We start from the raw sequence: 13,839 nt of genomic DNA, 5'->3' as shown, positions 1-13,839 counted from the left end.
AGATATAGTACAGGAATCTAACAGATGTAGGGACAGCGACTCATGACTGGATTAGTACCTCCAGAGGCCCCTGGGTGCTGAAGCTCAAGCTTATTCCACTACTCAATCATTTTTCCTGAACACTTGTCAATACAAACTAGCCACAGTTCATTTGTGGCTTGTTAACCAATCATCACTTACCTAGCCACCAAATCAACAACAAAAAAAACAGTCAATCATGAGATTAATTTTCATGGAAACAACTTTTATATTATTCTATAATAACTATCAACATCAAAAGAATGAGTCAAGTCTTGTGTTGTATTTCTGTGGAGCCTGACAAGAAGAGTGCACTTTCTTTCTCCCATCATGGAGAGTAGCTTTCTGCTCAAGAGCCCCTTCTTGCCCGTATGGTAGATCCGGCCATGCAGGAACCACAGTGATATATGCAGCTTTTTATAGACATGTCCACTAAGAGGGGCAACAGGAGTAGCAAGGGTGATTCCTATTTATCAGACTGGGATCAGCAAGAGAATATCAGATTATTTTATTATTTGACTGTGTAGCTGTTGAGCTCATTTCAGTACTGTTAGTATTATAGTAGGCAGAGGAAGTAGCAAGCAAGCAAAATGCTCATCTGTACTGACTCTTTCAAGCATTAAATCGAGATCATGTTGTAATCACCAAGATATATGAGCTGTTTTTACTAATTTAAGAGTGGCCTGTCAGGGGAAAAACGTAAAGTTTCAGGTGGATACCAGCAGACTCAGGAAGCTCAGGAAATGAAAAAGCAGACAAGTTTGCAAAGGAGGCAGTCAGGAGAGACTATGTGAATATTAATATTAAACTTTCCAAATCAGAGGGGAAAAGCATAGTTTGGAGGGAAATAACCAAACAATAGCAGCTGCGTTTGGGATAGTGCAACAAAAAGGAAGACACTTACATGGAATACACAATAATGTAGAAGTGTTAAGAAATACTTGAATCAACAGGAAAGAGGAAGTAATTATAAGTAGATTAAGAATTGGTCACAGCAACCTGCATAGTACACTTTTTATCACAGGAAAACACCCAACTGGAAAAGAGACAGTGGAGCACGTCCTGGCTTCATGCAGGAGATATGAAGAGGAAAGAATGGCAGGGCTTAAAAGGCTACAGAGTGGAGGACAGGGGTTAAAGATCTGCTTGAGTGTGGGGAAACAATGGAGGGGAAAAAAAGAAGAAATTTCTATTTTTGAGAGTAACTGGACTAATTACAAGACTGTTATAGATTTAGACAGGAGTGGATGATTAAACCCAGTGGGAGATAGTGATGCAAGTGTGCCAAGTGTCATAAAAATCCAAAAAAGAAGAAGAAAGAAGAAAAAAAAAAAGACAGGGGAGACCATTGGGGATAGATGTGAAATTTTGCTGCCTACCTGCACATATGGGATTGATAGGTCATGAATTTGCAGACAGGCTAAAAGATCACTAAATATGACGCAACTATTGACAGAATGAGGACAGTAAATGATGAGGACAGTAAAAAGAGAACATGCAACAGAATATAAAAGACAGTTAGAGATAGGGCTGGGTATCGTTTAAAAAATTGCGAGACCAGTACCAATCCAAGTACCCTTAAAGTGATTCCGATACCAATTGAGTACTTGCTTTTATCCGGTGTAACAGACGTGTAGTGTAGCCACACTTTAGAGCATTTAGGTGGCATCTTGGCTGCTGAACTACACTAACTCAAATTCACCGCGACTTCACTTCCACAGGGTTGTAGCTGCTGTGGCAGTGGGCCAATCACATGTCACATTAATTAAGAACGATCGAAGAACGATTGCATTGATTGGCTGTGAGCATTCTACCATAGAAATGGTCAGTTGAGGATGGGAACAAATGGAAATAAGGTGTGGGAAACACAAAGAGGGACTGTGATAGATTTCCTAATGAATACCAGCCTGTTTAATAGAATATATTATCAATAATATTATTTATTTATTTATTTTTCTCCAATAATAATGTAATATCAACCCTGTTATCCTTTTATATACTCTGATACAGTAGTTAGCGGTATGTGCATTAAATTGGTATTGCAACCTGATAAAAACAGGAAAGAAGAAAAAGAGGAAGAATTTTTAAATCAATTATCAAAAAACACTGAAAAACACTAAAATCTGGTAGGAATGTTGGGACATGTATGACACAGGAAGACATATTTGTAACACATATAGACAAGTTGGAAATAGTAAAATACGGGGCATGAATCAGAGAGAAGACATTAGGACACAAAGGACTCAATCAAACACTGAATAGAATAGATAAGCATCCAACAGGACTTTATACGCGATGCAGAAAACCTCCAACAGGGGATCATCCCTATATGTTCCCACAGCCCTATCTTCCCACAGCCTTATGTTCCCCCAGCCTTATGTTCCCTCAAGGATTTTCCACCAAATTAGGCCTTATGTTTTCTCAGGCCTTTATTCCCACAGCACAGTTATGGCCATTCCCTAATGCACATAATGTGTTGTTTCACCACCTTAACTTGTTTTTTCATCTACGAAAAAGACAGGTGAAATTGTGTTTTATTATTAAATTGAGGGAACATAAAGAAGCTCCCAAAAAGAGTTAAGCATGTATTGCTAACTAAATTATTTTTCCACTGCTAGTTTTAGTTTTAATTAACTAATAACCCTGGCTGACCCACACTCCAGTTCAATAGGTGGCGGTAAATGCACCTGTACGCTGTTTGCCAACCGCCAATAAAACTCAGTAGAAGAAGAGGAAGCGGAAGCGGAAGCCGTCGCTGTCGCTGTCTTCCGGTGCCCATTGCTGTCAAAATGGCTCGTCTACTGTCATTTCATATCGCAGTGATTTCTGCTGTTTTATTCTTTTTATGCACGAATTTCGTCTGCTGCAACAACGGCAGAAGGGTAAGTGTTAAATCACGTCGAGTTATGCGGCAATGTTTGACTGTATTTAAGCGGAAAAGCTGCACCTGTTTAGCCAACTGCTTAGCATGTAGCTTCTTGTGCTAAGCTAAAGGCTAACAGCAGATTTTTGTGTTTTATTCTCAGGTTGGAGATTCATTAGAGTCTGAATTCGGCGGTTTCTCTGTGCCTCTTGAACATTCCTTTGAAGTTGGTAAGTAAATATGTTTTTATTATTATTATTATGACGATGTTATATAGCTAATACGTTATTGTAAATGCTACTAACTAACTAACTACATAGCCTTGTGCCATATCCGTACAGAGAAAACACAAAATTTCACTCTTAAATCTGTCATTTTGATATATTTCGACAACTGTGTGCACCTGTTTCAACTTAAATTAATATATTTTCAGAAATGCCAATGTGCTTTATTTATTTCGGCATATAGGAAGGACTGCAACAACATTTATATTTCTTTTTTAGGTTTAGATCAGGGGTGTTAAACTCATTTTAGTTCAATGGCCACATAATTTACAGCCCAATTTGATCTCAAGTGGGCCAGAACCAGTAAAACCATTGCATAATAACCTATAACAATGATTCTCAAAGTGGGGTCCGGGGACCCCCCCAGAGGTCCTTCAGGTGGTTTCAGGGGGTCCCCAGCAAAAATGAAAATAATTTATTTTCACTGTAATTACATCCATAAGTAACAATATGGCAGAATGTATGACTGCTTTGGTCATGGGTTTCATACACTTTCTGTAATAAAACATCTGAAAGCAAAGATCTTATCAGGTGGGGGTTTGAGGTGTAATTTGTGTCAATTAGAGGTCTTTGATGTATAATACTATATAGTAAAAAAAATTACTATAATAAACCATCTACTTACAAAACAGATGACTGTCTGTGATGTCTCAAGAAAAATTTACAAAATCTACGCCTTCACAAATGCATCAATTTTATGTGTCAGACCATGCTGATTTATTATTTATTTATATATTTCCTCAGTAATTTTAATGTAGAAAGTATTATTTTTTATTTATTTTGTAAATGGTTATTCCATCCATCCATTCATCCATAGTTTTACTGCTGCTTTCATCCAGGTCATGATTAATGAATAGTTAGTGATATTATTGGGAATGATTATTATACACTGCCAGAAGTCCTGATGCCAAAAATGTGAAATATATTATAATTAAATTGACATTTCACATTGCAACAGGTAAATCACACCAGCCATTATCATCGCTAATGGTTTTCATTGATATCTGTCGTACTTTGGCTGTGAATTAGGTATTAAATTGAATTATATGTGCTGTTAAAATGTCTTTAAAAAGCCTTAAATTTGACTCTGTGAAGTGTGCAGAAACCCTGACGGTGTCTTTTCCTGTTCTCACTGTCCTTCAATCTCCTTGTTTCAGATGATATAGCTAAATTTCGGACACGTGGAGCACTGATATTAAAAGCTGGACGGGAGCCGGGCGTCTCACTAAGTCAGAACCAGCTATCAGAGGAGGACAGAGCCAAACTGAAGGTGAGCTACGATCGACAGGGTTTAAAGGATGTGAACCTAACATTTACTGTAGTCCCAAAATAGGAGGATTAATTTGGTTTTTTTTTAATGTTATTTGTCTTTGGACTCTACAGGAAGTGGCAGCCGTGGACGGTCTGTACAGAATCCGAGTGCCTCGTGTTTTTCCTGCAGTCGGACAGACAGACAGAGCGGCAGATGGAAGGTCACCTCACAGCGTTTGTCAGAGCTGTAAGTATTTCACTCATCTACTAATATCAGTCATTTTACAGTAAATACACTTTAAAATAAACAACATGAGGAGACTGGATTAGAGAAGTGTAATGCCAGAGCTTTATATAAAGAGGAGAAGATGTTGCTTAACACTGGAAAACATTAAAGAGGATGTTTGAAGAAGCAGGTTGGTGTGTGCAAAAATGGTGGCATGTAACAACAAAAATATTCACAAACAGAACTTTAATGACAGAGGCAAAAATTAATCCTGGAAAATGCAACAAAGATAGCTTTAAATTAAGAAAAGAGAGGAAAAAACCTGCTAAAAACCTCATAAGAAGTTGCCTCCACACCATCATCGTTAGTGCTTCCTAAAATCAGTCTACTTTTAATCAAATAAATTAATCATGAACCTTTCCTCTGCTCTGATCCTCAGTGTGCCATGGTTGAGTCCCATCTGAGCGACGTGATCAGCCTCCACACCGACGTCTCCGGGTACCTCATCAGGCGTCTCCATAGTGACGCTACCCGGAGCCTGCAGGGGCACAGAGGTGGAGGATGAAGTCCGATCTGGAGGTTTTCAACACCACACTCAGCTTCGTGGCTCCCGTCAACGCACCTGGGTCAGTTAGTTGAATTTTATACTCGCTGTTAATAAGATCCCTGTTAATTTTTTACTTGTCTCCACTAGGGCTGCACGATATGGACAAATTATCGTATGTCAATATTGAAACCAGATATCGATATGATATGACTCTGATTTCACACTTGTTTGAAATTTAATGTGTAGCAAGCAGAATAATCCCAAATTGACATCACAGTGCAGTTACTCAACTAAATAGTTTTAATAATCACAACAGACCAATAACTGTCTTAAGGTGCATTAAATAAAAAATAAACATTTTTCTGCAACCTCTACTTTGCAATAATGCTTTAGCAATATTTTAAATGACGGTCTGACAGACGTTGTGTTAATGTTAATAACTCCTTTTTAATATAAAAAAGTACAAACCTGACAGCACATGATTTTTCCTGAATGTGTTTTTGATATTTTCTGAAGTCCACAAGGTGCTAAAATAAAACACCAATGATTTCTGAGCATTTATTGATCATTTTAATATCGTCCATATTGTTTCTTTTTGCGATATTAATATCTTGCATGTTTCATATCTAGATATAGATACGATAATGATATATCGTTAGTTAGTCTCCACTAACTAATAGAGCTTGACTGCTAATGGTAGCACACTGCCTTCAATACTATCTATTGATCTGTTATATGATTGTAGCTTTTTCAAATGTATTTAATTGAGTTATATTGTCCTCATCATAGTAGCTTCACATCATTTCCCATTAGGTAGAACAAGTCTCTTTGCACCTTTTCTTCCTTTTTTTTAATGATACACTTTCTGTTTTTGGAGGGTTTTGTTTAAGTACTAATTGCCGACTTTTTTCCAGACCTGAGACGGCTTTTTTCCTCGAGCGATTGGAACAAGAAACAGAGAAGAAAGGGAAGAATCCACAAGAGCAGAAGTCTTTCTTTGCTAAATACGTAAGTACTCATACCGGGAAACTGCTGATGAAGTCAACAGTCTGTGCCTAAAGAGATCCTCTTTCAAATAGATAATTATCCTCTGATGGTTGTAATGGTCCATGTAGTGGAGGAAGAAATGAAAATGTCTTTTTAGTCCAATCACACCCATCATGATTTTTTTTTTTTAATTTGCCAACATTTCTGGCTGAAAAGTTGGAACATCAGAATCCAAATGGTTGAGATTTGGATTCAGGCTGTTGTGTGCTTTAGTGGTTCCAGTTTAAGTCCTTCTTGTGGTTTTAATAATTTAATTTTGAGATTTTGTAATTATAACATTATAACGAATAGGCTGCTATAGCATTAAGATTAGTTAACATCCAGCCGACGTTTTTCCTGAACATATTTCACCAATGTGCTGTGGGTTTTTTTTATAAATTCCTGTTTCCCGTCATTAAATTTCCGGGAATGAGAAAATGGTTATGATTGGATTAAACCCTATCCAGGACGTTGCAATCACCATTTTTCCACCATTTCTTTTGTCTTGATGGTTGCAGCTGTAGTTTGAGACCCATCTCCCTGAGCCGAGCTTCACTGTGTGGTTTTTGTGTGTTCTTACGAGTCAGCCCTAAATTATTCAGCTCAAAAATAATAAATCACAATATCAAACTTGATGAGTTAAAAAAACCACTGATTGGATTTTTTGATCGTCTTCTGGCATTTGAGCTGCCAGGAGTAAAGCAGTTTGAGCTCCATGTTTGGAAACATTCCCACAGAGAACTGGTCTCCGCGTCCTATCACTTGCCTCGTCGGAGCTCTTTTTATGATCTCTCTCCCTCCCTCTCTCTCTCTCTCTCTCTCTCTCTCTCTCTCTCTCTCTCTCTCTCCCTCTCTCTCTCTCTCTCTCTCTCTCTCTCTCTCTCTCTCTCTCTCTCTCTCTCTCTCCTCTCTCTCTCTCTCTCTCTCTCTCTCTCTCTCTCTCTCTCTCTCTCTCTCTGTTTGTTTTGCACTGTGCTGTATGCTGCTGTGTTGACTGTGTGCTGTGCTGCATCCAGTGACATTGTGTTGACTCGGTGCTGTGCTGTGTTCCAGTGGTATTTGATTCTGGGAGGTGCAATCTTCCTCATGGTCTCCAATTCGGCACAGCCCCAGCAGGGGGAGGCAGAGAGCAGAGCTGATTCCCACTCAAGTACAGTTTTCTTACTTGTGGCTCGTTCTGTCCTCCTCCGTCAAAGTTATGTATTTAACTTCTAAGCAATGTGACTAACTTAAAAAACTCCCACTCCCCTCCTCTCCTTCCTCCTATCTCCTTTGCTTTCTACTCGTTTTACACCTTTTTTTCCCCCACTCTTTTTAACATTTTCTTTTCCAGGTTCAATGCCAAATACATTTCAGAAAGCTCCAATATATTCTTTAATTTGGTGTAGTTTTATAGGAGGAATCACTGGGAAGCCTCCAATCTAAACCTGCAAGAAATCAATTAATGTGTTTGGTGTTTGATCCTGACTTTTCTTCTTCACTTTACAGTCTCTCACTCACTTCTACACTTCTCTTTTTTTCCTTCTTTTCTGTTCAGAAAATAAACTTAACCTAATCTGGGATGACCAATCTGGAACTGTTGAAAACATCTCACTCATATATTGTCTTGTAAGTAAAGATATTGTTGTATTTACATCTTTTTTTCTTTCTTTTTTTTCTCTCTTTTTTCTCCTTTTATAGTGGATGTACATCGTGCCTCTCGTTCTCTTCCTGATGATGTCCGGCGCTCAGGACCAATCAGGAGAGGAGCCGGGGGCGGAGCATCTAACGGAGGTGGCCGATGATCAACACGCTAACACACCTGTCTTTCTTTTCTTCTGTCTTTTTTTTTTTTTGTGGACATTTACTGAACAATAACTCTCCTGGAACAGTTTTTAATTGCTGTACATAACGCTATTTAAGGAAAATGAACATCCGTCTCTCACACAACTGAAACCTGTGTAGTGTAGAGAAGATAATGTGCCCTGCTGATGACTGCGTTTTAATATTAATGTGAAAATAAAGTATTTATTACTTGAACCGACTCAGACTGAAGATTCTTGACTAGCGCTCCTGTTTTACTCTTTAATTGGTGTAACGTTTCTCTGTATGTCAGCAACTTCACAACACTTCATACAAACGTCACATGTGGCCAAACTTACTAATCAGAAGAAGGATTTAGAGTGCAGTAAATGGGAGGAAACTACTGAGATGGCTTCTGGCGAGTTAAATAGTCCATCCATCCATCCATCTTCTAACCGCTTATCCGGGGTCGGGCAGCAGCCTAAGCAGGGAAGCCCAGACTTCCCCCTCAGTTAAATAGTATGAACAGCTATTTAAGATCTGTATTTTCTCTCTTCGTACTTAGTCAGACTCAGAGATTAATGTTGTGGACAAATGATGAGACATATTGATCACTGAGGCTCATTTCAACCATAAAGACTCAAAAACACTGAGAGGAAAATACACCAATAAAGAGCAGACCATTATTTGTTTATTATTATTATTAGTAGTAGTAGTGGTATTATTATTTATTATTAGTAATAGTAGTGGTATTATTATGTTGCCTTTATTTAGCAGTAGACAGACAGGAAACACAGGGGAGAGAGAGGGGGAGGGGGGGGGGGGGTGACATGCAGCAAAGGACCTCTGGCTGGGATTGGCTGTGTATATGCGTACATGGCATGCGCCGATTATTATTTATTATTAGTAATACTAGTGGTTGTAGTACTAGACGTAGTATCATAGCAGTGGTATTATTATTATTATTATTAGTAGTAGTAGTAGTAGTATTTAGTGTTATTATTATTTATTTATTACCTTGCGGTTGTCCCCAGAGAGCAAGCCATGATAATTCAGAGCAACTCATCTCCATGTCTGACGGTAACAGCCAGACCAGAGTCACAATATAATGATGGATGTAGGAGAAGAGGTGTGTGTGTGTGGTGATGGTGGTGAGGAAAAAACTCCCTTTAACATGGAGAAACCACAGGAGGAACCAGGCTTTCTGGGAGAAGCACTTCCTCTTGAGGGCTGGGGTTACGGTCCTCCTGCTGCTTTCAGGCCACGATACGAGCTGCCGGTCTGACCTGAACCTCCATCTTCCATCTTCCCTTTCACCACCTGCAGGACGACACCAGGGAGGGAAACAAACTACTAACCTGTGTTACAGTAGTTCCTGTGGCCGCTCGCCTGTAGTGCATCATCCAACAGATGGATCCAACCAGTCAAATTTGAATGATTTAAAGATTGCTACGTATGTAAAATTATGTTTCAAAATCACTGAAAGATCAGCAGCTTTCCATTGTCTGAGTTAAGTTGTTGAGTTAACCTGTTTGTACATGTAAGGCAATCCAATAAGAACTGATCTGTGCACCTCTGTAGTGATTTACCGCTGGCTCTAATGTCTCTGGAGCATTATGATATATGATATAATTTCCTTTTGGAAGATAAACGCTGGTCTGTTGTAGCTGCCACATTAGTTTGTCTGAATGTTTAAGTGAAGCTTCGTGTTTTTACTGGACAGAACAACAGCGCTGCCTCCTGGCCTCCATATGTACAGATATCACCACGGTTACATAAATATAAATGTACTCAAACGAAAACATCAGCCTATATTATTTAGTAAACATAACATTACATTACATACATTACAGACTGAATAACATAATGTTCTGCATCATTTCATCAGTCTCTGAGCTGGGATTTAATGCTTTTATCATTCTGGTCCAAATTCATTAGTAAATACATTTTAAAGCTCAACAACTGAAATCTGAAATCCTAAAAAGGCGATTTGGAAACTTGGAGGGGAGAATAACATCTAACAGTCTTCCCCGGACCTTCACTTCGGCCATTTTCGGGGCCCTCGTGTGAACATTAGCGTGTTGGCTCCACCATCCTGCCACCTATCTGTGTATTTATACTCATGAGTCAGGAAGGGGCGGGTGGCTTTAGAAACAGAATGTCTCAAAATCCCCGTGTCAACATTGCCTCTCCTCTTCCTCGTGTCAGTCAGCCCCCCAAGCCTTTTTTTAGTCCAAGTGTCCAACTGTGAGGAATATCCTCCTTATTTTGGGAGGCTCTGCGTTGAGCTTCAACACTTCGGTGCCCTCTGGCCTCGTCCAATCACCGGCGGGGCCTTTCTCAGAACGACCCGCGCCGCCCCTGCTCTGTGACTATACCCCCTCTTGCCTTTTCAACCCACCTCCTATTGCTATTGCTGTTCAACATGAGGGATAAAGTGCTAATAACAGCTGAGGGAAACAGGAGAGCTTCAATAGAGTGAACCGGACAACACATTATATTATATATTATATTATCTATCTATCTATTATTTTTCAGTGCTGTATCCTGTAATTTGTGTTATATTCTGTATACACATATATTGCACCTCTCCATTGCTCTTACTGAGGTTTCTACCAATTTTTTCCCCTTTTAAAGTTTTTTTAGGCAGTTTTTCTTTACTATTTTTATCACTATGGTCGTCGTCTCTGGATCAGCCTTCCTGAAGACCTGAGAGCAGCAGACAGTGTTGATTATTTAGTTTTTTTTACTAATTTAAAACCTGCCTTTTAAATCTGGCTTTTAATTGAACTTTATTGTATTTATTCATCTGTCTTTTATTTTATGTTTTAGCCAGTTTTTTATTTTTATTTTTTTTTACTTCATCATGTTTCCTCTTTAGTTGTTTTAATATTTTATTTGCTTTTTATCTTTGTTTTTCTTTTAATACCCCCTCCTCACATCTCTGGTTTTACCCACTTTATTTTAAAGTTACTTTATTTCATTATTTATTTATTTATTATGTTTTATTAATCTTTTATTATCTTCTGTTTTATTTGGATATTCTTAATTTTTACATTTCTATTGTACCTCTGGTGTTTGTTTCTTGTTTTTATTGTGTGTGTGTGTGTGTGTGTGTGTGTGTGTGTGTGTGTGTGTGTGTGTGTGTGTGTGTGTGTGTGTGTGTGTGTGTGTGTGTGTGTGTGTGTGTGTGTGTTTGTTTTCTTTATTTTAATATGTAAAGCACTTTGTGTTACATCACCCTGTATGAAAAGTGCTATACAAATAAACTCTGATTGATTGATTGATTTTTGAAATTAAGCATCTAATAGGTGTAATAGGTGATGCTGATTTACTGTACAGGCTGTAAAACCCTCTGTGGAAAATGTGTGTTTTGTGATATTATTGGACCGCCCAAATAAAAATGACTGGAGTTCACACAGTCATCTGTTTGTAAAGAGATCTGCTCTCTCTGTCAGGTGGAGGCAGAGGTCAGACGCTAGACGAGAGAGAGGAGCCGGTGATCCTCCATGTTTCACCAGCAGGATGAGCCGCGATTAAACATGCCTTAAAATATTCCTTCCCATCCAGCCCCCCCCACCACCAACCCCAGATCCTTTTTCCACTTTGAAAACACAATCTCAGCTGTGTGTTTTACTTTCAGCGTAAACACTAATGAATCACAGGAGGCCTATCAGCATGGAGCGTGATGTATGTCCATGTACCAGGAAGCTGAGGAGGGGGGGGCACTGACACTGAGTCACATGATTGTTGTGATGTTTGGGAGAGGAATCGTGTGTGTTTGCAGTTACACAGAGGTCACACACATGAACATATGCTGCCTTCAACACCTGCATAACGAATAGGAAAAATGTGCATGTCAAATACAACACGTGCATGAAAATAGCAAAAAGTTAATATGAGCAATATGTTTTTTTAAAAGCTGCAACTAAATGAGATAATACATCATTTACATGTTCATACTGTTAAAACATCATTTACACTATGAATTACTGCTGGAGCCTAAACTGCTTTAGTCCCACTATTAAGCATTTATAAACAGAATAAACCCTTTAATAAACTATTAACTATTAACTACTACCTTGTTAAACACTATGCTGTAGTTGTAAGCAGATATCAGTGTTTATTAATATCTTTGTCAACAACTGTAACTCCTCCAGTGAGCATCCATAAGTGCAGACTGATAAGTGACAATAATATAATATAATATAATAATAATAAGACAAACAAGAACTAGTTGAAAAAAAGAAAAAAAATTGGTCAGGAAAAAACAAATAGATGCCCTTCTCACATATATAAGACTCAGCTCTGAATAATAATTAATGTTCTGATGTGTTTTCCCCCCAAAAAAAAGGTTCAGTTATCTAGAAATTATTTTTTTTAAATGACATCTCCTTCATTTAAAACAGAATATATGAATATACAAATGAACAGCTTGTCTCCTATTTCACTGAGAAGTCTGACACTGAAGCTGTGTCTGAAATCTCATACTAGGCACTAAATATTTAATATGTTTACTATCATTCAACAACACAGATATAGTACGCACTTCACATACTATTTGGTCTCATACTACAGTTTCAGATATACTAAAAAAGTCTCACATACTGTTTAAGCATGCTAAATTACATGTTAGTGTGGAGTTTTGGATGCAGCATCATATGTGCACTGGAGGCTTGAAGTTGCATGAGCCCAAAAATGACTCTTGCAGATACACGACTTAAACTCAGATTTAATGTGAGCAAAGAGAAACTTTCTCCCTTTTCAGCAGATAAATGTGAAAACAGCCTTCTAGTGTCAAACACTGCACAGTGAAGCTCAATCATCACAGAGAAGTAACATGATGAAAAACACATTTTTGCACAGAGTTGGACTTTAAAATAGTTTGTGGTCAAAGTTTGTAGCTTTATTCATACGCTCAGCATTATTAGAAGCAATATTTCTCAAAATCAATGAAACAAAATGGATTTAACTTCCTGTCGCTGCGGCTGTGGCTCACCGAGGAGTAAGAAAAATAGACATTGCTATTGGCAGGTGCACCACAATCATTAGAGTGTGCTTCCTGATAATAAACAAACTGAAACGCTGTCGTGGCTGTAAATCATTTGAAGCTTTGTGGAGCTGTAATAAAACAAAAATGCAAACATGTAAACTGCTACAGTAATTGACAAGATATGTGAATGTCCACACAGCCTTTAAAGAGGATATTAGGTATCAGAGAGACTGATTGCAGAAGAAAACCCGATGCGGGAGCTTGTATGTGGACAGAGACGGGAGATCACATACATGAAAAAGACTGCAGCGGTTACTCATAAATCTCACGGCTCCCTGTCGCTTAGAGACCACCGATGTCAGCCTGACACCATGTATTAGGCAGGACCCCCCCCCGCCTTACCGCCACCCTCTTGTGGCATCTTGTGATTTAGGAGCAGTTATGAGGTTTATGTTGCACTCAAACCGTAAAGAGAGGGGGGCAGTTGATTTTGGCCTGTCGTTTTCACACTGTAAATCTGGACACTATAACCATGCATGTTTTAGTAGAGATGCTCAACCATGATCTGTAACTAAAATCTATGTTTTATCTCCTACATGGCTCCTGCAAAATACTACAAATGGCTAACATTACCTCTCAGAGCTTTCATAAGAGTGGTTTCATAAGGAGAGAAATGATTCACATTAAACAATAAACAGCATTTGCTTTAAAGCGTTAAGGCACTTTAGGGATAAACACACTTCACAATGTTCAGAACCAAATATACGTGGACAAAAACACCAAGAGAGAGAGAGAGAGAGAGAAGTGAGAAGGAGGAAACAGCTGCCATGTCAATCACAGGAGAGCCAA

The 13,839-nt window shown here is 38.5% G+C and overlaps 1 protein-coding gene across 1 annotated transcript; it reads left to right on the top strand.

The window, feature by feature from the left end:
- The first annotated feature begins 2,772 nt into the window (after nt 1–2,772).
- emc10 (ER membrane protein complex subunit 10) lies at nt 2,773–8,234 on the top strand. The gene is given in 11 exon segments (XM_062438613.1): nt 2,773–2,900; nt 3,045–3,111; nt 4,323–4,435; nt 4,549–4,596; nt 4,598–4,663; nt 5,082–5,150; nt 5,152–5,211; nt 5,213–5,268; nt 6,104–6,197; nt 7,269–7,365; nt 7,896–8,234. Coding segments are annotated over 11 exon segments (867 nt in total). The 5' UTR covers nt 2,773–2,807; the 3' UTR covers nt 8,000–8,234.
- The last annotated feature ends 5,605 nt before the right edge of the window (nt 8,235–13,839 follow it).

Source organism: Scomber scombrus, chromosome 18, assembly GCF_963691925.1.
Source record: "Scomber scombrus chromosome 18, fScoSco1.1, whole genome shotgun sequence".
In the NCBI taxonomy this organism is placed as follows: Eukaryota; Metazoa; Chordata; class Actinopteri; order Scombriformes; family Scombridae; genus Scomber; species Scomber scombrus.
This window is presented reverse-complemented; position numbering and strand designations above follow the sequence as displayed.